Consider the following 23,427-nt stretch of genomic DNA (forward strand, 5'->3'; position numbering starts at 1 on the left):
TAAGCTGCTTTTTGGCTGTAACATCTGTAGCATCTATTAGGGGCTTCAAAAGTCCTAATAATTTTGTGCCCCTACCTTCGAATACTAAAATCATAAAAAGAAATTAGATCATGCTGTTGGAAAGCCTTATGAGATCATTTGTCTCACTATCAGTCAAAATAAATTAAACCAATTTCATGATGCCTTATACAGATGTTTTGAAGCTGTGACTAAAGGCTAAGGTATTCAAAATAGCAACACAAGATAATTGTGATGGGAAACAGTTAAAGCCACTGCTTGCTGACATGTGGGGGAGTGATGTGTTTCAGGACAGTAACAGTCACTCTCAAATGCAACATTCATCCCAAAAACGCACCTTTGAAATGGCTTCTTTGGTACGCACGCAAACACATTTTTTTTATAGCTGGCTATAAAAGAACTGAAAGCCCCCTTTATTTTTGAGTAGCTTATAAATAGCCCATTTAGCTTTAGTTTTTGTCTTGCCCAATTCCGTTAAAGTAAAAATAACTTGAGCTACAGTATATACACTCATTCTGAATGCACCGACAGTCCCTCTCATAAGTGGCAGCTATGGCTACATATAGTCTAATGTGTCAAACTCAAGGCCCGGGGGCCAAATCCGGCCCCTTGCAAATTTTGATCCGGCCCGCATTTCAATTTAGGTTCACGGCAAATTTTGGCCCGACTAGTTGTGCACCACACCAAATAATTAATATTCAGGCTGTGAAACAGGCTGTGGTGAGTCGGCTGGGTGGTAGCTGCTTTTAAAAATGTATTGTTTGTTTTTCATGACTTGCTAAATTCTACGATGGCTAAGAAACTTTTTTGCCGCCTTTCTTAGGGTTTTATGTCGACCAAACTGTATGGGAGAAAGCTATATGAGACATGCAGTAATACAAAGTTAATTGACTTTTTTTGTTAAATAAAAGCATGTCAATAAACTCAACATGTCTGGCCCTTATTGTGATCGTCATTTCCAGTGTGCCCCTTAGTGAAATTGAGTTTGACACCCCTGGTCTAATGTATTCAAGTCATGACCGGGGACTGAGACAGTGTGCTGACAGCTGAGAGCAACAGCCAACGCAACAGGATCCCTGGAGTGCACAGTGACAGCTCCCAGCAGAGACAGTGAGGGAATCATTTTACTTCTGAGAAGATTCACATGAATGCACACAAACTGACCACTGTTTATGACCACATCTTATCTCATCTAAAAGGGAGCAGAGTATTGAAAAGGAAGTGCAGAGATTTTCCACTTCTACTGAAATAATCTACTGACATTCAACTTAAAACACACAGGCGACCTTTTGATTTCTAAGCAGAGTGAAACTAAATTCTTCTTACCCAGTGTGTCTTTGATGTTCTTCACCAGTGAGCCTTTCTTTAGGCTGTTCTTGCGCTCAACGTAGTTCGATGGCACGTAGCCCGTTTGGTTGCCAGCGTTGCGGACACGCCACCAGGTTTTTGAGTCGTCCAGGAGGAAAAGACGCTCGTTTTTACGGATGTCAAGTTCCTGGTCCTGCTGGGCTGTGTAGTCCCACTTGGCTACAACAATCACCTCCTCTGTCATCTTTCATGGAGTCCTCCTGTGGAGAAGACAAGGGCTGGGGTGAGCCAAGGAGTAACACACTTTACCAACTGTCACATACATACAGCAGCATCAGAGTGATTATTAGCATAGGAACAATTTAACACAGGGTAAAGTTAAAGAATAAAAATAAAAAAACCTGATCCAGACAGTCCCTTGTAAACATTGGTTTTGGACTTTACAAAGTCACATCCACAACACACCACTGAAGAAGATACCAAGTAAAACCAACTGTGACGACTGTAAGACAAACGTGATAAGGCCGACAGGTTTCAGGACAGTAACAGTCACTCTCAAATGCAACATTCATCCCAAAAACTCACCTTTGAAATGGCTTCTTTGGTAGAGAGCAGCACACACATGCAAAATCAATGTATGTGCTTATTCTCAATGCTCTCTCTCGCTCACACACACACACACACACACACACACACACACACACACACACACACACACACACACACAAAACCTTGGCTATTAGTTTTTGAGACGGACAGGGAGCGATTACATGCTCTATTTCTCAGGCCTTAGGTGAGGTAAACTGACATGGGTTTCATGTATCTGTTCACAAATATATTTAGGAACATGCATAAAGAGATCAGGAAAGTTAGATGTAATTTAGCTCAAGAAGTTGTGAGAATCTTTATTGTGATAAAAGGCATCTCACAGTATGAGAACTATCTGTGCAATCCGATTTATATTTAGCGCACCGCCAAGTTAACAGTCTGCAGCTGGAAACAAGATCACTGGAATAAATAAGGGAATTAAAAATACTCTACAACCCAATTACATTTCAATACTTTTTATAGAGCAGTTTATGAATGGTGCTAGGTTAAAGGGGTGATACAATACAAAACCGAGTACCTTGTCATAGTTGAATTACGACAGTTCGGTGGGTAAAATAGGCATACATAGTACCTCAAAGTCCCATTGACACCCCTTTCCTCTGCAAATCTCACAATTTGAAACTGGTGCTGAAAACGGGCGAATCTCAACAAAGCTCATAGTTGATGTCAACTCTGTGGCTGTACCTTATTTGGCTCTAGTCTCTACCTTTGTCACGCCCCAAAATGTACATACACCACTGACCTGAGATCAGCTTAGTCTTCTGAATAGGTCGCACAGATCTCAGAAATGTTATACACTGTTCGTCTGCTATTTCATTACTAAATTCACTTCTGAGACTATTTTATGCGAGAAATCAACTATGTAAAGCTCAAATATGGGTTTTACGAAAATGTTTGGCTAATTGCAAATTTGGTAAGACGGTGTCGGACTTCAGGAACAGTCTGAAGAGACAGCGGCAGCCCGCAGCGCTCCATACCCAGGGCAAAGTCACCGTTTTTGGGTTACTGGACTACCAAATGCCGGCGGCCTACCGGCCACGGGCTGCTGGCTGTGGAGTTCAGCGGGCCGCCGGCATTTGGTAGTCCAGTAACCCCAGAAACGGTTTGCCCTGGGTATGGAGCGCCATAGCCATCAATTTTCGTAAAACAGCCCATATTTGAGCATTACATAGTTGATTTCGCGCATAAAAAAGTCTCAGAAGTGAATTTAGTAATGAAATAGCAGACGAACAATGTATAACATTGCAGTGTCTGAAATATGAGACCTGCTGTCTCGTCTACACTGTGTGTGTGTATGTGCTTTGCTCAACCAATCAGCTCACAGCTCATCTAAATATTCATGAGAACACCATATTTGGAAGAAGCTCTCGTTTGGAAGAAGCTCTCGTTCCAAAATCGGCCATTCCACAGGGTAGCATTAGGGCCCATAGAACAGCACCCGGGTCATTTTCAGCCCAACCAATGTTACATACCCTATTAGGAGACCTTAAGGAACAGTGTGAAATACCCTATATAATTCTATCACCCCTTTAAGACATTTATAACATATATTGTGTTTCTGAATTAAACAAAACCCTGCTGCACAAAATACAGTTAAATAGGAAAATATTTAAGATAATTGTATACACAAAGCAGGTGGGTGAGTATATCCATATTTATGTGGACAACAATATAGATTTTTCCACAGACTAGACACAAGGGAAAAAAGCACACATTTAAGATGCAAGATTGTATATTTCCTTGTATTGTGATTTCCACTTTATTCTTTAACGAGAGGGCAGAGCACAGAAGAAGTGTAACCACAAAAGAGAATTATGACTAATGAGAAGTGTAGCTGCACAAATTAGACCATATAAAAGATTCCATTACTGGTGGAAAGATTGATATCTTCTGTGTGGCTACATTTTATGAAATGCAAATGGGAGCACTCTAAAGCGCTGGCTGTTTTTTCAACCCAAGATATTCAATTCCACTTCAATTAGGCCACAACCACAGAGACAGCGCAGCCATCACGGAGTACATTCTTACATTACAGGCACAACCAAAAGCTGGGTTGTGTGTCACTGCATGAGACTGTCTAATAACTGATTTCTATCTCTACAACAAGCAGTAAAAATCCAAGTGCAACAGCTTGCATTGTACAACGCTGAACTTGTGAAAGTGCCTCTGCTTGCTGTCACTAAAGCTGTCAAACTGGATTTCTTCACAGGCCGGGACAGGGACAGCAGAGGAGAGAAAAGAAGGGAGTTGTGCAACACACCACAGGGAGAGTTTATGTCAAGTTCACCATAAGTTAAGTTACTCAACTTTCCATTATGTGACAACTTTTACTGCAGCAACAAAGGCAGCAGAAGGAAGACGGTGGAAAGGTCATCGACGTACAGGACAAGACAAGAAACGCAGCAGCTGTGATACTTTGGAGAGCTCAGGAAATAGAAGTGGAAGGACAGATTTATGACAAGATGAGGGACGGTGACGTCAAATCTTACAGGAGACAGGAGGTATGTGAACGTGCTGTGGCCTCTATCCGCCTAAGGCTACAGCTACTGGATTAGACCAGGCTATTACTTTCCTTTCCTTTAATTGCATTTATTCCTCCTGGTGAGGATGGATGGATGAGCAAACCTGATGATGTCTGTTGGGGAAATGTTCCATGGTATTACTGTCACTACATTTGAGCTATTGAAATACAAAGCAGACCAGAAATGTCAGTGGTATTAACTCCTGGCTTTAGATTCAAAAGATTATTTTCGTCATGCAGACATGAACCCAGGCCTTCCAGCATAAGGTCACTTTCAAATCTTTATTTCAGTCCATTTGGTCCGGACCAAGTTAAAAAAAGAAGAAGCATTTTGTTGCCTTTTAGTTTTGGTATGGTTTGTGATCACAGGCTTTTTATAAACAAACCACAAGCGGAAAACAAAGTTATCTGAGGGCTAACTCTTTCATTGGAAAATTTTAGTGAGGCTATCCTGTATCATCAGTACTACATACATAGACCCACATGGGGAAATTCTGATGACTAAGAGCAGGTCGTGCTGCACTTTTTTTCTTCACAAAGAATTAACTAAATGACTATGAGTGAATGAATCTTATTCTTAATTTATAAATAATGACAACCAGGTAGAAACAGGATAAAAAAAGAGGCACCCTTTACAGTAATATTATGTTATAGTTACTGAGACTCACCTTTTTAGGTCTTTTTGGTCCACACCAGAGTTCGTTTGATGGCTTTTACACCATCCTTAACGAAGCGAACCAAACAGGCAAACGCACCAGAGTTAAAACCAAACGAAATCAGGTAAGGTGTGAAAGCACCTGTAAATTAATCTCACGACACAATAGTTCTAGCTTAATTTTGACCTCTAAATTGGCAGAATAACATATTCTCCCATCCCAGCATGGGTACTTGTGACTATTTCCCCTCACCCATGATACCAATTTATGTCTCCTTGACAACCTTGCTTATTAGATGGCATGATGTGAATGCTGCTCCAAATCAAGACCATCCTCCTCTATGGGCAATCATGTCAGAGAGTCAGCCATACCATTGCTCATTCTGATGGTAATGTGCGGTCATTCTCGACATGCCAATGAAATCCACAAGCTACAAAAATCAATCTGAAAGTCTTGTTTTAAACCATTTGTGCTTCACTTTACTGTGGGTGAAAACTAGATCCACTAAACATTTTATGATACATTCGTCATTTAATCAGAGCCACTAACTCAGTTTCCTTGATATGGTTAACAAACAGGCAGGTGGTTGAACAAAAAACAGATTTGGGGTAGACTGGGTTTAAAAAAGAGAAAAGCCTCAGAACTCATGCCCCCCATGACCCTCCCATTCCTCTGATGAGAGTTAAAAGAGGAAAGATGAGCGACAGACTGCTGAGCTGGGCTTCACCAGCACTTCACAACACCCTTCACTGAGGGGGGAACGCTCACAGGCTCTTTCAAAACCACACAAAAAGAAAGGGAAAGTAAAAGAGGTTTATAAAAAGAGGGGACGTTTAAAGAAAACGTCTGGCAGAGCTTTTTGTGTTTGGCATTCCGGTCAAAGACAGAATTCAGCCAATAGGGGACATTTTCACCCCCTTTCACTCCACGTTGTTTGCAGTAGTTGCTTTTCACAGAAAGGAGGACTGCTTTACTCCCTACTGGCAATCAGTGTCTAAACCATTTGGAGTGGGCTGAACAGATTGAAACATGAGGAAGCCAGACTTGCACTATTACAGCCACTGTGGACATGGCTGTGTGATTTAAAGAGGCCTAATGGTCTTCTTTACAGAATGATTATTCTCTATTAACAAAACCAGGCCGGTGCAGAATTAGATGCCTTTGTCATCCAGTCAGTGTTTTTCCACATACAGCTGCTGCTGTCGAATTTCCCCCCTCTTACAAACAAAGCCAAAAAAAACAGATTGACAGCTATATTGTTAAACTGGCAATAGTTTACACCCCCAACACGCTCATCACTCATTCACATTAGAGTGCGGATCGGGCAGCATTTTTCTGTCCGATCCCGGCCCACGTGTGACAGGTATTAAGATATTTATGTCCGAGCCCGACACAGTTAAAATCTCGTTTTTTTTCCCCTCATACTAATGACACATGTACGTTTGTTTGTGTGGAAAGCCCGCTTTTATTAAGCAACTGTAGGAAGGCATTCGGAAATGTGAGCGAATCAGCACACACGGGGCAACGTGTAAGTGTACGTTAACACAGGCTCGCACCTACATAATAAGCTTTTTTAAATTTAAAATGTTCAATGCCTTATCGCGCTGATGTGACCGAGCCCGACCCAAACCCGGACATCATTTCTAAATATCTGTCCGACCCGAACTCGGGTCCCGACGGGCTTGGTTCGGGTATCCATCCTCTAATTCACATGCAGTACATCTCACAGACCATAAACTGAGGGTGTGGTATATGACATAAGCTTATTTGCCTCTCTGTGGTGAGGTTAGTGGTTGCTCTTCTTCAGTTTTAGAGGGAAACATGGATGCCATCAAAAAGCCCAAACACCCACAGACATTTCAAATACAACACCAAGAGGGTTTCTCGCTGTCGGCTCAAAATAGGACTGAGAAGAAGGCACAATTAGACCACACAGTTAGAGCCAGGGCTGCTATCACCACCTCACCATATGACTGCAGACACAAAGCTTCTTTATCAAACTCAACTATTCCCAAAACCATAGCACGTAGCACAATCTAACAACCTAATCCAACCTAGGACAGAAACAAAATCCGTTTGTTATTAATATGACTAGTGCAGTGCCCGTTAAAAATGTGCCTGTTTGGAACGGGCCGATTGCTTGGCCTGTGGTATTGCTGCTTGTAGAATTCTTCAAAACCAAATTGTACCACCAAATTACTTACAGGACTTACTGTACTTAAAGGACCCCAAACCTCTTAATATGCAACTCCACTGTATAGCCTACTACTGACTTACAGTGTAGGCTACTTCTACATCAGAGGAAGACATTGTACTTCTATATTTACCTGACAGAGAACGCTGCAGATTCAGAATGTAATCACAAAATATCACAATGAAAATGTGGATTAATCAGACATTAGCCTCATGGACTCATGGCAGTGCGCTACCGAACTGGCCCGTTATGAGAGCTAATCAGCACCTATCTGCGTTCATCAACCACCAGAACCGGACCGTGTGTGTGCGCGTGCAGAGGCAGCGAGAGAGAGAGAGAGAGAGAGAGAGAGAGAGAGAGAGAGAGAGAGAGAGAGAGAATTAACGAATTTAACACTTCAGCAGAGGACATGTTCATTTCCATACAGGTTTAGTGGCTTGACAGTTAACGGTGAAGTAGGGGATTTGATTCGCGGGGGTATTTTGGCGACGGTAATGTAGTGTTGTAAGTTAGCAATAGACTTAATTAATCCGACCCAGCAGGGTGAGTCTGATGAAAAGTGCTGTGTCTGCCCGGTTCAACTCTGAGATTTTCTCGCATTGCACAGCGCTCTGAAGGAATAATCTCAGAGATTACGTTATGTTCTGCCAGCTCAGCAATTTAATACATAATAGGAAAAGAGTCCCCCGCTGTTCTAAAGCGTTCTGCATGTGGCGTCTGCGTGTGATGTGCGGGTTACCTTCCCCCCAAACATGGACACACATATATACAGATACGTCTCGCTTTATAAGATAGATAGCCTGCATCACGCTCTTTCTGCACTTGTTGTCTGTAGCTGGTTGTGCTTTGCATGTGTGGGATTCTGAAACGTCCTTAAATTCGGGAATTGTCGTTTGTTTATTCAAAGTCAAAGACAGTCCAAAGTAGTGCAACTTTGCACATTTTTGTGGGTCTGAGGTGTATGTCACATTTTAGCTGCCAAAGCTCCGCTGCTGTCTGTCTCTGGTCCACAGTGTGAGAGGGGGAGTGGCCAGAAGACTAGAGCGGCAAAAGCCAATGTGTGCTTCTTTTATCTATATATTTAACGATATATTTTGTATTTCTAATCCAAACAACAGCACTGCACTTACTCGTGCCCGTAGCAAGACACCTGTCAAGTTTGAAATCCATTGGACTGTTCGAGAGATATGTTCGAGAGATATGCACAAAACACACAGACAGACAGACGTTCCTGCAATTTATAGATAGATGTGCACATAAGTTTTATGCTGTGCAAATGAAAACGATGTTGTATGCGCATATTATTATGCTGCTTTCCCATGTAATTGAGAGACTTTAGTAAACGTTTTATAGATATATATTATATATAAATATATTAGCCTGAGTTTAATTCTTGCTGCTCTGGCACAAAAACAGCTGATTGTTCTCATGAGTCTCATGAGCAGAGCTGGATCCTGACTTTTACGGACAGACTGCATTGACTCCACAGAGGACATTACTTCCCAAAAGCACCAAATTATATTTGGTATGTTTACTCATATTAAAAGTTTATAATGTTGACTAGTTAGTGTATTGATCGCTTCCCATGGAAAATGATTTGACTGAAAGCTTACAAAACAAGAAGTGATCTTGAAGTTTTTGGAAGACATTTTATGGAAGTGCCAAGTAGGGCTGGACATGGAACCAAAATAACTTTAAAGGCTTTTGGCTTCTCTTTTGTAGAAAATCATGTTTTTATTTCGCAAAGCAAGGTATTGAAAAAATCATTGATTGTTCCAGTCATGTCGAACACACTCCTCTTTTAACTTCTTAATAGTGATGATTAGCTTTTTTGTTTGCGACACTAATTTGAATATCTTTGGGTTTTGGACAAACAAGCAATTTGAAGACGGCACCTTGGGCTTTAGCAAGGACCCATCACTATTTTTCTGAAATTATAAAGACCAACGATTAATTAAAAAAAGAAATTAGCAGTTAATTCGGTAAGGAAAATAATCGTTGTTGCAATTTTTCACGTCACTTTCATTTTCTGTCATTGCTTCAGCCTCCTCTCCTGAGTAAAGCCAACATTGTTGAGTGAGTCTCCATGACACCAGTCACTGGGTGATCCCATTTCCACTGACAAGGGGCGCTCCCAAAACTTTTAGATATTTCTTTACAAAGGATAAACTTTCATTCTACACAAAAGGCCAATATAGAGTGGTCTCTGTGGGTGCAGGGCAGAAACAAAGGTGTTCCTTTCCCCCATTAAAGTCAAAGACAAAAGGAGAGAAATAGCTCTCCAGTAATGTCCCCAAAAACTCCTTGGTAATATTTTAAAAAGGGGTTACCAGCCTCTTTTATATATTGCATGTTAAAGTCACATGAGAATATGCACTTAAGACCCTATTTTGACACCAGAGTGACGGCACTACAGTAGAATATGATTGTGCATTACCCCCATTATTTAATCCCTATCTGTGCACACAGATGGTAGTAGGTATTGATGATTTTTTACTGAAGCATCAACCTCCAGTCCCTCATCTGTTAGAGATCACATTATGTGAGTAGCTGTTTTAATTAGTATCTGCTTATTTTAGGCAGAGAGTAGTGCATCATGTTAATTTGATATTATTATTCTATTATAATGATTGCTGAAGATAATGAACAATGTTGAATCCCTCCTGCACTGCAATTCTTACTTTATTTCTCTTCAGCTATAAATAGCTGACTTCAAACTTAGTGTTTTTTTCTACTCCTTGATGGCCACTTTACCTCCTTCCACAACAGTGCTGCGCTTCACTTTGCACAACTCCCTGCACTCTAAACACATGATGAAACGTCTGTTCTCAGCAGCTTGTTCCCTGTAAGGTTTATAACACAATCCTCTCTCCGCAACCTCTTTCTGCTGCAAGCCATCATCTATTAGCATAGTTTTCCTCATGCCTTTTTATCCTCTTTTTTTAAACCTTTGGTCCATAGGTAAAGTAGGAAGGACTGTCTCTTTTTGTAACTCTGTATGTGACAGCCTGGTATCCATGTCCCCTGGCACAACAACAAAAGGCAAGCGCTGTAAAGCACAGGGGGGCCAATGTAGTGAACACAGCTTTGATGTACAATGTTGCTTGTTTTCACTTTTTCACTTGTCTGACAGAGAGAGAGAGAAAGATAGTTAAAAAGAGAAATAAAGTATGCATGTGGAAAAACAGGTCACTTCCAGGTCAAACACCAAAGATGTGACAGTGGCTATAAGCTACAGTATGCTTTTCAAGTTAACTGTACTAAACTCTGTACATTTTCATTTATTTTTTTAACCCCTCATCATAAAGCATGTCTCCAAGGACCTTCTCACATTACATTTTGACTAAACTTGGTGTTTTCTTCCCACCAAGCTTTGCAAATCTATGTCCTGTCAACATATGGAGAGAAACACAACAGTTAGCTGGTAGTTTTCCTCACTCTCACCTGAAGCGCGGTTGAATTTAACAAGACCATCCAAGTGCTGCAGGCTGTGCAGAGAACAAGAGATGCTCTATGCCATATCGAGCATTTTGAGACTGGAGGCAAGAAAATTTTTTTACACTGCAGTGTCTTATTGGCTTGGAAAATATACTCTGTTGAATATGAGCAGCTTGTGGAATCAAACAGACAAAATGCCCTCAGCGAAACAAGTCCTGCATTTTAGATTTTCTTACACCCCCATATAATCAATGCAGTCAATTAAGCAATCCAGAGGCAATCTAACAGAAGCAGTAAGAAGATACACTTGCTATGAATGTAGGAGTGATCAGATATTATAAACATCCGGAGTATAAAGATGCTGTTTGCTCTTTATGAATGAATACCCATGAGAGTCAGGCAAGTGAGGAGTACTGAGATTTCATTTCATTTTACATCTGCAAGCAGGGTTATGAAAAGAAATACAGTTATATTGTGACCAACCTGCTTCTCTAAAGCTGCCCAAACCATGTCTTGATGAGTCTGACAAGATTCCAATTTTGATATGGAAACGAGATAATTAATGTCAACATAACTTCAGTTTTTACAGAGGAGACTGAATTATGAAGTGATCACGTGAAATTAGGAACAGATAATTAGTCGCAATATAAATAATGTGCTATTTATGCATTTTTGCAATGAGAGCGATGTTGCTCACTTTGCTAAACCAAAATGGTAATGTTGGTATTTAAAGTATGGCAGGGTATTCAGTAGGGGTGGAACGGTACACAGAAGTCACAGTTCGGTTCATACCTCGGTTCAGACATCACGGTTCAGTTCAATACAATGGAGGGAAAAGCATTTTTTATTGTGCATTGTTAGATGCATTTCCACTTACATACCCAACAACTGCTGAACAACGCCGACACACAGTCCTCGTCTTATCGACCATTCTCTCGCCTGTACTACTGTAACTGACCCGAAAACCGAAGTTTTCGAGGCCAGGACGGCACCAGGAGGGAGGGCATGACACGGGAGGCTCCAGGCTTCATCCATACAGTCTTGAAGTTTTCCCAAACTTGCGATCTTAAAGAGGCCGGCGGGTCCTCTAACTCTTGTGGGTCGCCACCACTCGCCATACTCGTCCTTTAGTGCTGCTATCTCTGACTCACTCACTGGACCGTCGACCTGCAAAAAACTGCATGTAGGCGGAGCTCGGCTAGCTTCAGAGCTAAGGCGGGGCTACAGATTATGTGTCCCTAGAACCTGCGTATCTAACAGTAGTTCCGCATTACATTTGTTCCGCATTACATTTGTTCCGCATTACATTAATTAATTTGCACGCAAGTTTTATTTATTTTTATATAGCGTGTAAATTCATGTACCGAACCGAGACGCTCGTACCGTTTCGGTTCAATACGAATACATGTACCGTTCCACCCATAGTATTCAGGGTTCAAAATTAAGGCTTTTTTGTTCACTTGTCCAGTCAGGCAAGTGAAAGAAATTGCTACTTGCCCAAAGTCAATTTTTACTGGCCCCTAAAAAATGAATATAATAAAAGAAAACATTGAAAGTGTCAAGAAGCGTCAAAAAGAAAAGTCAAAAAATAAAATAAAAATAAAGTAACGTTACCTGAAAACAGCATGTAGTTTCTTTTTAGCATCTCACATCACACTTTCAGTCACTATGAGCACTACTACGGTCAGAAACATTGTGCCAAAATATGAACAATAACGTCGCTGTCAACGGGCTTATCTGCTAATGTTAGCTACCGACCATTACCTTGAAACCATCCAGCAAATAGACGGTACCGTAGGGTGCCGTTACCTGAAACCGGTGACTTAACGTCACCGCTCATTTTACACACAGTTTAACAACAAAACAAAACGCTGAGTGAACATTACTAGCTACATTTTTCATGTGAGTTTTGGGCGGTATGCGCCCCCACTACCGTGGAAATCGGTTTTAAAACAGTAACGTTAATACAGCGTGTCGGAGGAATACAGCGTCTCCTGCAGCGGGGTGTCAAAGGCAGAGGGACCGCAGCGTACGCGAAAGTTAGCTTCTTGTCTCATCTGAGGTCTGATAAACAGTAAATTCATCAAATTCAGTGTCCACAATGCTATTTTCCAATAAACTGTAGCTGTCATATTTCACAGGACCCGCGTGAGTGCGGATTTCATGTCGTGGCTTTCGTCGCTGTTTGTCACTTTGCCTAAGATTGAGTGACAAGTAGTACTCGCCCTGTTGTTTATTTGGTTGCCATGACGTCCTGTCACTGTTCCAGTTGCTCACCCTAAAAGAGAGAGAGAGCAGATGACAGTTTGCTTGAGTTCAGTAGAGCACACGGCTCTGCAGAGTCATGTAATTACGACTTTATGACTTTTCATGAACAGCTGAAAGAGTGGCGGTGCGCGGTGTACATAACGGAAACCCTGTAGGGCACGTGACCCATTTCTGATAATGTGGCAGCAGAAATTTTACAACATAGAGGAAACACTGGTCACCATGGTATGCCATTCTTATAATCTTTAAAAACATGTTCACAACAACAGGTGGTGTATAGATACACTCCCATAGCATCTGCCCTAGATGTAGGGCAGATGCTATATGAGAGCCCTCCACCCAAACCACAGCATGAGCCACACATGATGAAGACCTTGTTGGGTCGAAACATGTCCTGTTCAGAAGTTTGGGACCTATAATCAGGAGAACACATTCTCTCTGTCTTTTTCCTGTAAAGAATCAGCAGGTGTGTAAAGAGTTTATCTTTAGGAGCAATAAAACATAGGCTATGCAACAAACTCACACTTTATGCAATCAATATCAATTCACTTCACCAACTCATCAGGATGTTGCCACATCATAGGAAATAAAAAGAAAGAATGGGGTTTCTTATTACTCAACACAAATAAAAAGCAATATCACTGCAACAAGTTTGCAGAACTGTTTTTTTACTAGAAGAAAGCAAGCTAGACGACTGCAAAGTCAGATTCAACAAACCGTCACTTCTTAATATACTATGAAGTAGGTAGATTCAAAAACATCCAAGAAGATAAAAGGTTGTGTTAACTATGTGAACTAGGAGAAGTTGAGAACGAATCACATTTTCTCCTGTATTTTCCGTATTATGAGTTAAGAACACAGATTTTACATGAAATGTCTGTCCAAAATGTTCTGGTGCATGGATGATGACCAATTGGAGTTGTTGTTTACATTTTATATTTATAAGTTGGCGACTTTTGTTTCTAAAGCTTAGCAAAAAAGACTAGAAGGTTTATTTGTTTAGGGTATGCGGTTACGTTGGCATCTGGTCCTTTGTCCTAGGTAATGGTGTCTTGTAAGCCTGTGTGGGCTGGGAATATTTTATTGTATGCATGACACAATAATAAAAAAATATTCATTCATTCATATATATATATACTCCTACGTGTTGAACTGAGAATATCTAATGACTATTTTCCCGATTACCTACAGCCTCCTGTCCCGCAAACATTTGGTCTCCAGTCTACTGCAGAGCTGCACTGTAGAAGACACCGTTAACCCTGCGCTTTCATAAAGACTGTCTCTCAAAGCAGAGTTTCATTTTCATTTCAACACTATGTCATTTCACTCTTAATGGAAGCAATCTAGGCCACATGCACTAACAATCTTCAACACATGAAAACACAAGGGTACTACCTCTGTGAGCCAGTTAACGCTGTTTTGCTTCTGTTCATGAAATGGTGTGTTGTTTACAACTCACATCTAGGGATGCAGAAGCAGCAGCGTTGGTGTGTGTTTACTTTTAAATTGTGTTGTACTCCTACGAGTCTCCCATTACTCTCTCTCTCTCTTCACAGCCCTCACACAGCTCCTTTCCTAACTGATGGATCCTGCATTTTTAGTGCAAAGTAAATACACAGACAATGCATAAACCGTGAAAACAAAGTCACCCTGTGTTGGAGCCATAATGTAGTTTTTGTTTGTTTTATTTTATTCTTACCTAAAACACAAGATGAATATGGGCAGTTCACTCAAACCACAAACTATATATTTTCTCTGCCTTGTAGTATCTAGCCATGCATAAAGTTTTGGTTCTATTTGTTCAGGGTTTCTGCTATCACCACAATACAATGGAGGTAATGGAATAAAATATCTCTTTGAAAATCTTTGAAAAACTCAACAGCAATGTCTCTTTCCAGAAATGTTGCCCCAGTTACTCTGGATAATCCACAGACCTCAGTGTGGGTCTTATTTTGGAATATGCATGGATTAATAGGAGGACTGAATTATGAAAAAAACAAAGCATTTGTGCAAAAGAAAACATTTCCTTTACTTTCAAACATCCAACTTCACACTTTCATGCAGGTAATCATATACATCACCATGCATCTGTGTGGATCCCTGCAAGCAATATATGGCAATAGATTTTGTCTCTTAATAAGGTAACATAGGAGGGAAACTAAACAAGTGTGTCTACTGTGTGCAATTGTGTTGTGTGCACAATTTGCATCTTTGAGGAAATTCACTATATATGCTTCATATGTGATGAATATGCAGGGAGTACCACCAGTGATGACCCTATACTGTACGAAGTAAGGAACCAACTGCCAACTTCGTTTTAAAACTACCTACTCTCAGGATAAATTGCAAAAAAATATGTTGTAATATAAAGTTAGCTCATGCAGAAGCTCAGTACAAAAATAGTCTTAAAACAAAACAGTGTAAAACACACAAACCACTGTTGACTCTATCCCAGCTTGAGCTTTATCTTCTCTTTGTACCTTTTGCTCAATCGCTCTTCTCTCTACTGCTCCCTCAGCTATGGACCTGCATTATTCTCTTTGATCAGGTGAGGTACCCCAGAGAGTACAGACTCATGTAGCATGAGCAATGCAGAAAAAATGGTGCAATGCAGACCTGTTGATCGCCTTAAAACGTCATCACCCAAGTACAGATGTGGATAATTTACTTAGGTCACTTACATATAGTCAACTGTTGACTAGACAGTCACAGTTAATATTGCAATAGTATGTGCCACAAACAGGAACAAGATTTAAAGTGGATTATACAAACTGAATCCTAAAGTGATAACAATTCATTCATTATTTCCTTTATTCTTTTTTAGGTTCAGTTTTTCTTTTCACACCTCTTAGGGGCTTGCACAGAAGCTGTGCTGAAGAAAGGTCTCCAGACTAATACCATGACAAAGAATTATGCAGGAAGTGTCTTAGGGGCCATCCACACGGGGACGCTTTTTGATGTAAACGCACGTTTTGCATCGTTTGGGCCGCCCGTCCAAACGAATTCTGTAAACGTACTGCCTGAAAACGCACTTTTTTCTGCATTTCGAAAATGGCTCTCTTTTGGCTTCGTTTGGATGGCGAATACAAATACGTCCGTATCGATGATGTCATCGCCACACCCCTCGTCCTCTAGTGCACGGCCACACACGACTTCACTCACTGCGGTGAAGCTAAGCGAGCATATCCCATCTCAATGGTCAAACCAGCTCACTTCATCTAGCTAAATAGTTTGTCTCTGCTCCCTGACACTTCCCTCTGCTCTGCCGGTCCTGGATTCTACACAAGATATATTGCTAATGTTAAACATCGCTAAAGTAGCTGACCGCTACAGCAGTGACGTAACTGTTAGCTGCTATGGTCAGCTGTTTATAAAGTGGAAGCTAGCTAGCTAATCTGTCTGCTCATCAACTCCTTGAACGGATTATAGTAACTTTTACCACGGCTTATTGTAGAAAAGCTACTGCAAGAAAACGTGTAGATTATCAAAAAGACATTGGTTCATTGATGTTTGTTTGACGGCCTTTATAAAATGAGCAGTGGTAAAAGTTATTATAGCTAGTTCATGGATGTATTAAGAGAACGTTAGTCTAGCTAGTCATGTTATGATGGGAAGTGGAAGTTAACTATGCTCTTCTTCTCCGTGTTTTGGTGAATTTCTGTAGCAGAAACAGCGCCGCCTATAGGCCTGGAATATGAAGTACCGTGTTGAGTCATTTACAAATGGTTTCATTTGGATGCAACTATTCTTGAAACGAATCCAGGGAAGACGGGTAAAAAAAAGATCGTTTTGGTACGTGTGGATGTGGCCTTAAACTAAATGGCTAAAAAGTGGACTAAATGTGAGATAACGATGGAGGCAGAGTCATAAAACAACTTAAAAGTAGCAAAGAAACACTGGGCTGCAAGTAAGAATTATTTTCTTAATCAATTAATCCGCCAAGTGTTCTCTTGATTAATGAATTCATTGTTTTTGTGGATAAAATGTTTAAAAATAGAGACAAATGCCCAGTGTAATCTCCCAGAGCTCAACATGACTTAATCAAATTACTAGTTTTTTTCCAAACAACAGTCCAAAACCAAAAGACATTAGTTTATCAAGTCATGACAAAGAGAAGTATCAATCACATAAAATGTTTATCACATTTGAGAACCTGGATAAATGAAAATAAACTGAAATGAATTTATTAAGAAAATAGCGGCTGTTTAATTGTCTGTGGATTGACTAATGTTCAGATGATTAAGAGTTACAGTGTTCAGCAAACCTAACGTGATCTGTCACAAGGAGATGGATGATGGTGAGAATGGAAATGATGAAAATTATTCAAATATTTTCAGGAAAGAAAACATTTCCTGGGACATTTTACAATGTTATTTATTTTCCATGAGTGACTGTTATTTTCCACGACTGACTAAAAAAAACAGTCTAAATTTATCCAGGTTTTCAAAGACACGTGGGAACTCATCCTAAGGAGCATGAGCAGAGAGCTGTTACTAATATCCTGCATGTTTGTTTGTCTATGTTATATAACCTTGTGCTGATGTCAGAGCCACAGGGAGACAGAACAGTATGTCGAAAACAGAAATGGCATAGTCAAACTTTTTAAGTCAAGCTACATCTCTTTTCCATGTATACATGAACTACATACATGTTAGTTCTTGAGAGCCATGTTTCAACAATAGCCGAACAAGACACTGCATAAGATCGCTGTATGCCTCCACTCTTTCACAGCATCAGAACTGACATCCACCTCTGCCAGTAGAAAAACATTATGAGAATAAACAACCACCCAAAAGTAAGAGGGGATTATTCATATTATTGTCTTTCTATACTGCCCTCTCCACCTCTTCCAGGAAGCATATTTTAAATTAAGGCATGTTTGACTGATTTGGAGAAGTTGATAGACAAATGTAATCATAGACAATTAATTAGCCTAATCGTTTCAGAAACAAAAAGTGGAGGAAGAAAGAAATAGTTCAACAATTTAGGAAGCAGCCTATTCTAATTTATTTATTGTCTGCACATCCAGCAGTTACAGAGAAACATTATCATGTATTGCCACCTGATGAATGCAAGTCCAATATTCACTCTCTTTTAGCTCCGTGTTTTACTCCTGAAAGAAATATCTGCTCTTTAGCTGCTAAATGCTAAGGCCGGTGACAGACTGGATGGGTGGCGTGAGTGTGGCGTTTCTGATGCGTGGATTTTTTATGTCTTTACACACCACGAACGTGTCTGACGCGGTGCTGCTGCTGCTAGCCTTGTCTGTACACATGTATGTTTCCCATTGATAAAATGAAATACCATGTTAAACATAAATATATACTTTGATTACAGCAAAGACAACGTCGGCAGTATTGACGGCAAAATAGTTACAGAATATTTCGTTCTGTATTGACAGGTGCAATATTTGAAATCAATTTTTTTTTTTATTACATTTATATCTGCATTTATATCAAAACCTAGAGACTTTCAAACATCAACATGTCATTGACATATAAACATATTTTCCTATTCTACACGTTTGCGTGTCGCGTGAAAAATAGGCGTTGGTTCTATTCCTAGCAGGCACGCGTTTTTGGCGCGGCTCGAGCCCCGCGTGAGACGTGCGTGTCACGCAGGCAGTTTGCAAGCTCTAACCTGTTAACATGGGAGCCGAAATAAAAACGGACACGCCACGCAGCTGACACGCTCACACCACGCATCCAGTCCGTCGCTGGCCTAACTATGTTCACCAGTTAGTCGGTAACTGTCTGTCTGCGGTTTGGGGCTGAGCAGGTGGTGTACAGTGCTGCAGTGCTGAAATCAGCTGCCTGCCTAAAACGGCACTATGAGAGCGGGGACAGTGGACCAAAACAGTAAAGTTGTGGGCCAGACAGCTAAACAATGACCCACAACGAACTACAAAGCTTGTCAAAATTCTCTGTAGGTTCCTCACTACAAGCAGCCCCTTGTAAATGGCTACTGTTTTCACATTGTCATTTGATAAACTGTTATTAAACAATACTGATTATTTTTAAATGGTGAATATCTGTTATCAATTTAGCCTCTAGCTTTAAATGCCAAAATTCCAACAGCAAGTCCAACACAAAGAATGTAACACCTGGCTAAATGCTCCCTATTACGGACAAGAACAGTTTTTCCTGACACCTCTAAATCATTTAAACAACTTAGGTTTCTTTTTTGCCTTCAGCAATGAATCATGAGGTTATCTCCATCCCATCATCTTCATCTCTGGCTAATGCTTTGGCTTAAAATTTAAACTGATTAAATACTTCTTCTCACCCTCTTAGCTCTCCCATTTCTATTAGGGCTTAATGATTTTGGAAAATAATCTAATTGTGTAAATGGGAAACAGAGGTCTTTAAGTACTGGAAATTATGGAGCGTTATTTTTTAACTTTTGTTTAATTATTTAAATTATTATTTATTTATTATTTGTTTTATTAAAAATAAAAGATATCAACCAATCAACCAATCTAATCGCAGCCTTTGCGATTAGGAAATCGCGTTTTAACTAGGGATGTCACGATACCAAAAATCTAGTATTCTGTACCGATACCAACAAATGTACACGATACTAAAGTCGAAGTTACATTAAACATGAAGTCCTTTATTTAAATATTGGGGGGGCAGTGTCATGTCACTCTTCTTTCAGTGTTTTCTTTTTGTTTCAACTTTCTGTTATGGTGTGGAGTGGAGGGGGCAAGAAGAGCGTGATTTACAAAAACAAAAACGTCAGTCTTCTGGACCCCACAGCCCGTTGCTTTGAAGCCTGGCATCACCACACAGCCAGCGTACGGTACCGTCTTTCATGAGTTCACCCGGGACTAACAGTAACAGTAGTTACGTCTGTTTCTCTCTGCTGTTGTCGTTTTTCACAAAGAACCGGGCTGGTTAAAGTTAGCTGATGTTATATAGAGGTCCGTTAAAACAAGCGCTATCAGAGCACACGTTAGGTTGTGATAGACAACAGCAGAGAGAAATAGACTAACTTGCTGTTTGTGAGTTCCAGGTGAAGTCATGAAAGCTGCCGCCGTAGATGTACGGTAAAGCCAGAAGCTGAATGCGGTCAAGCCGTACAGGGAGATGAGCGGCTATTCACTGTTTTTCCGTGCTGGTCAGTGTTCTTCTTCAGCATTTAGCGGCAGTCTAGAAAATTTTTAACGTTAGGCGTATACCACCCCCATCAGGTCTGGAAGGATTGCATCCCCCGGAATACCGGCACGTTTTCAGAATTTTGGTACGGAGTTAGTACTGAAGTATCGGTTCTCGTGACATCCCTAGTTTTAACATATCGCGATATTATTGCAAATGCGATTATTCGTTCAGCCCTAGTTTCTATTATGGTTTTTTGCACTCTGTGATTTCTTAACCTGACATTTTACGATACACTTGAATGCCACTGCAGTGATTTAGTGTGGCCTTCTCTGACATGCAGATGATATCACTCCTTCCACTGAACTGCTGCCACATAAAACACTAAAGCACCACATTCAGCAAGCCTCTGGCGGCAGCTCTCCATGCACTGATGAGGAAGACCGGGGTCACACTCAAACAACTGTGGTTCTGCCAAGCCAAAAAGGCAGATAAGGTAAATAGATGTCGTGCAGCAAGTATATATGATTGTGTGTGTGTGTGTGTGTGTGTGTGTGTGTGTGTGTGTGTGTGTGTGTGTGTGTGTGTGTGTGTGTGTGTGTGTGTGTGTGTGTGTGTGTGTGTGTGTGTGCGCAGGAAAGAAGAGACTCCACAGGCCATGTTTGTGCGCAGTCTTGAATTCTCAGGAGAACCTTGTGGCACTCTGAGGCATACATCTCATAAATAAAGCAGGATTTCCTTCAGCTACAGCCGTGTGTGTGTGTGTGTGTGTGTGTGTGTGTGTGTGTGTGTGTGAGAGAAAGAATAAGAGTGTGAGAGAGAAATGGCACAAATGCATTAGAGGAGGCCTATCATATTGCTCTATTCAGAAAACTGAATTAACTCCCAAGCACGCAGAAGCAGCAGATTTCAGAACAAATAAAGACATAATATTTTCAAACATAGATGAATTGGTGATAATCTGCCTTAAAAAATAAAAAGATACATAAAATATCAAAATGCATGCGATCAGAGAGGATGTATGACTTTTGCTTGTTACTGAAAATTCTCTATATGCACAGTTAGTGCAGTTCTTTTATGTTCAGTCGCCACACTAAGATGTGATATGAGCCAAGTTGTGACCTTGGGATGAAACATTTAAAATAAAAATACCAAGAGTCTATTACAGCTAATAGGATACAGTTGTAAACCAATTATTTTAAAAGTTGCATGCAACATAATCAGAATGGTGTGAAAATATGTCACAAGCCAATTGAGAATCAAAACATAACAGCAAGATAGCAGGACATCAGAAAAATGGTATAAAGGACAATATAAGTAAATGTTGAAGAAAAACACATTCATTCTGTGGATCCAGAATGTGGGACACATCAAACATTTTAAAAGCCATTTCTCTGGGGACTTCTTTGTAAACGCACCAGAAGCAGATTAAAGACAGAAATGCTACTCCTCCTTTAGTGAGCGAGTGTTGCTTCAGGTACTAGTGTGACAATCAAATGCGATATCAATGTGATATATATAAGGCTTGTCAGGTGGCAAAACACTTCACACCAAATACTATTAAACAGGATTTGACAACTAGGGAAATGTATCACTGTGACAATTATCTTTTCTTTTGTAAGGTAATTAAACAGTAATAATATGGAGTTTCCGTTACAGAGCAATTTACCAGGACTGTGAGCTTACATATACATTGAGCCAGGTTAAACGTGTGTGCCGGATGACCCTGCATTAAACACAAAAGAGAGGCCCTTATTCAAATCAATGAGAGGGTTGGGTTTGTTCGTGCAGGGTTAATAAGAAATAAAGAAATATTACCATCTAATAATAATAGATTTTTTTTATCCTCTGTAATTATCTTTTGGGAAATTAGTTAGAAAAATGTTCCTAAGTCTCTCTGCAGAAAAATTAAGTTAATAAGCTTAAAATACTGATATATGAAGCAAGTGAAAAGAATAGTTGGAAACAGATGAGTCATGTCTGTCTATTTTTGTCATTGATTAATCTAACGAATATTTTTTCGATTACTCCATAACGGTTAATTTGCATATTATTCTAAAGATTTTTGCACTGAACATAAAATGGCTATGACATTTCATCACTGGAGTAATACGCAGTTAACATGATCACTGACATATTTTTGCATCAGTGTGGGGCGAGGAAAACAACTGAAACATATGAAATCAGATGTATCAAATAAATCCAACATAAGGCAAGTTGCAGAGTGTCTAATATAACAGTCTGTAATCGATTGGGTCACTCATGATGGTGGTAAACCAAAAAAACAACACTGCCGACTGACAGCGTTTGATGATGCTTAACGTTAAGTCATAGCGGGGCATTAAAACAAATCAACGGACTAACGTACCGTTGGGCTACTAGTGGGAACACATTCCATGCCACTATGTTGATAATCGCACACGTCTACAGTGCACGTTGTGTCCGAGCCGGGCCCGGCCCGACACATTAACTTGAATTATGAGCCCGAGCCCGTTTTAACCCGACAAGTTTTTAATACGTGGGCCCTTATAAAGGACTCGTGAGATATCTGAAACAATCTGGCCTGGTTGCGCAATTATCGAGACAGTGCTACAGAAGGGGAAGGGGAAGGGGAATATCTCTAATATTAATATATTAAAATGACTGAAGTAACAACCTCGTACAAATTCCCAAAAAAAGATCTGCCCATCACAGATTGTGAGCAGCATGTGAAACCCCTTAAAAAATGTGAATCATAGCCTTTGGAAGCGTCCACAGGAATGGTGAAAGATTGTTAATAGGGCTCAACCTCCGCGGGAAGCTTGTAACGTGGGCTGTGATGCTCTAAGGGGAACTTGGAACGTGGATCATTCTGTGAAATAAAGATAAGCAAAGCTTGTGCTCTGGGTGAGATAACTCCCTTTGTCTGCATGTCTGGCGGTTTGTGCATCAGCACAGCCAAAGGGGAAAACATCCACTTAATTAAATCAATTAGAGCATGAAGGGCCTGCCGAAGCCTCCGCTGAAAACAACATGATGGAACAAACTCAAATAATAGATTCAGACTATTTCAAGAGTCATCACTGCCACTAGAAAGTTTTAAAATACTATGGCCCTCATTTATGAAACGTGCGTACAACCTAAAACAGGCGTAGGACGGGCGCACGCCGATTCCTGCACAAAGCAAGGCATTTATCAATTTGAACGTGAGCGTAGGCTGCGATAAAATCTCACGTCTGGTCTGAACTTGTGTACGCAAGTTTTCGAGTCAGTGTGGACTTGCGGTGCAGCATATAATCAGTTTAACAAGAGAAGGAGAAGTCATCAGTTGATCACTTA

At 40.4% G+C, this 23,427-nt stretch overlaps 1 protein-coding gene across 2 annotated transcripts in view; it reads right to left on the reverse strand.

Moving 5' to 3' along the window:
- Positions 1 to 23,427, reverse strand: part of LOC144525399 (cytoplasmic protein NCK2-like) — a 40,863-nt gene that overhangs the window by 7,399 nt on the left and 10,037 nt on the right. Inside the window, exons 1-2 of one of the 2 annotated variants that reach the window (XM_078262184.1) lie at positions 11,626 to 11,977; positions 1,345 to 1,586 (exon numbers count right to left, since the gene is read on the reverse strand). In XM_078262184.1, coding sequence (XP_078118310.1) covers positions 1,345 to 1,570 — 226 coding nt within the window. In that variant the 5' untranslated portion in view covers positions 1,571 to 1,586; positions 11,626 to 11,977. Of the gene's footprint in view, positions 1 to 1,344; positions 1,587 to 11,625; positions 11,978 to 23,427 lie in introns of those variants that run through there. The other variant, XM_078262183.1, reaches the window with a different exon arrangement.

Source organism: Sander vitreus, chromosome 11 (genome assembly GCF_031162955.1).
Source record: "Sander vitreus isolate 19-12246 chromosome 11, sanVit1, whole genome shotgun sequence".
Lineage (NCBI taxonomy): Eukaryota > Metazoa > Chordata > Actinopteri > Perciformes > Percidae > Sander > Sander vitreus.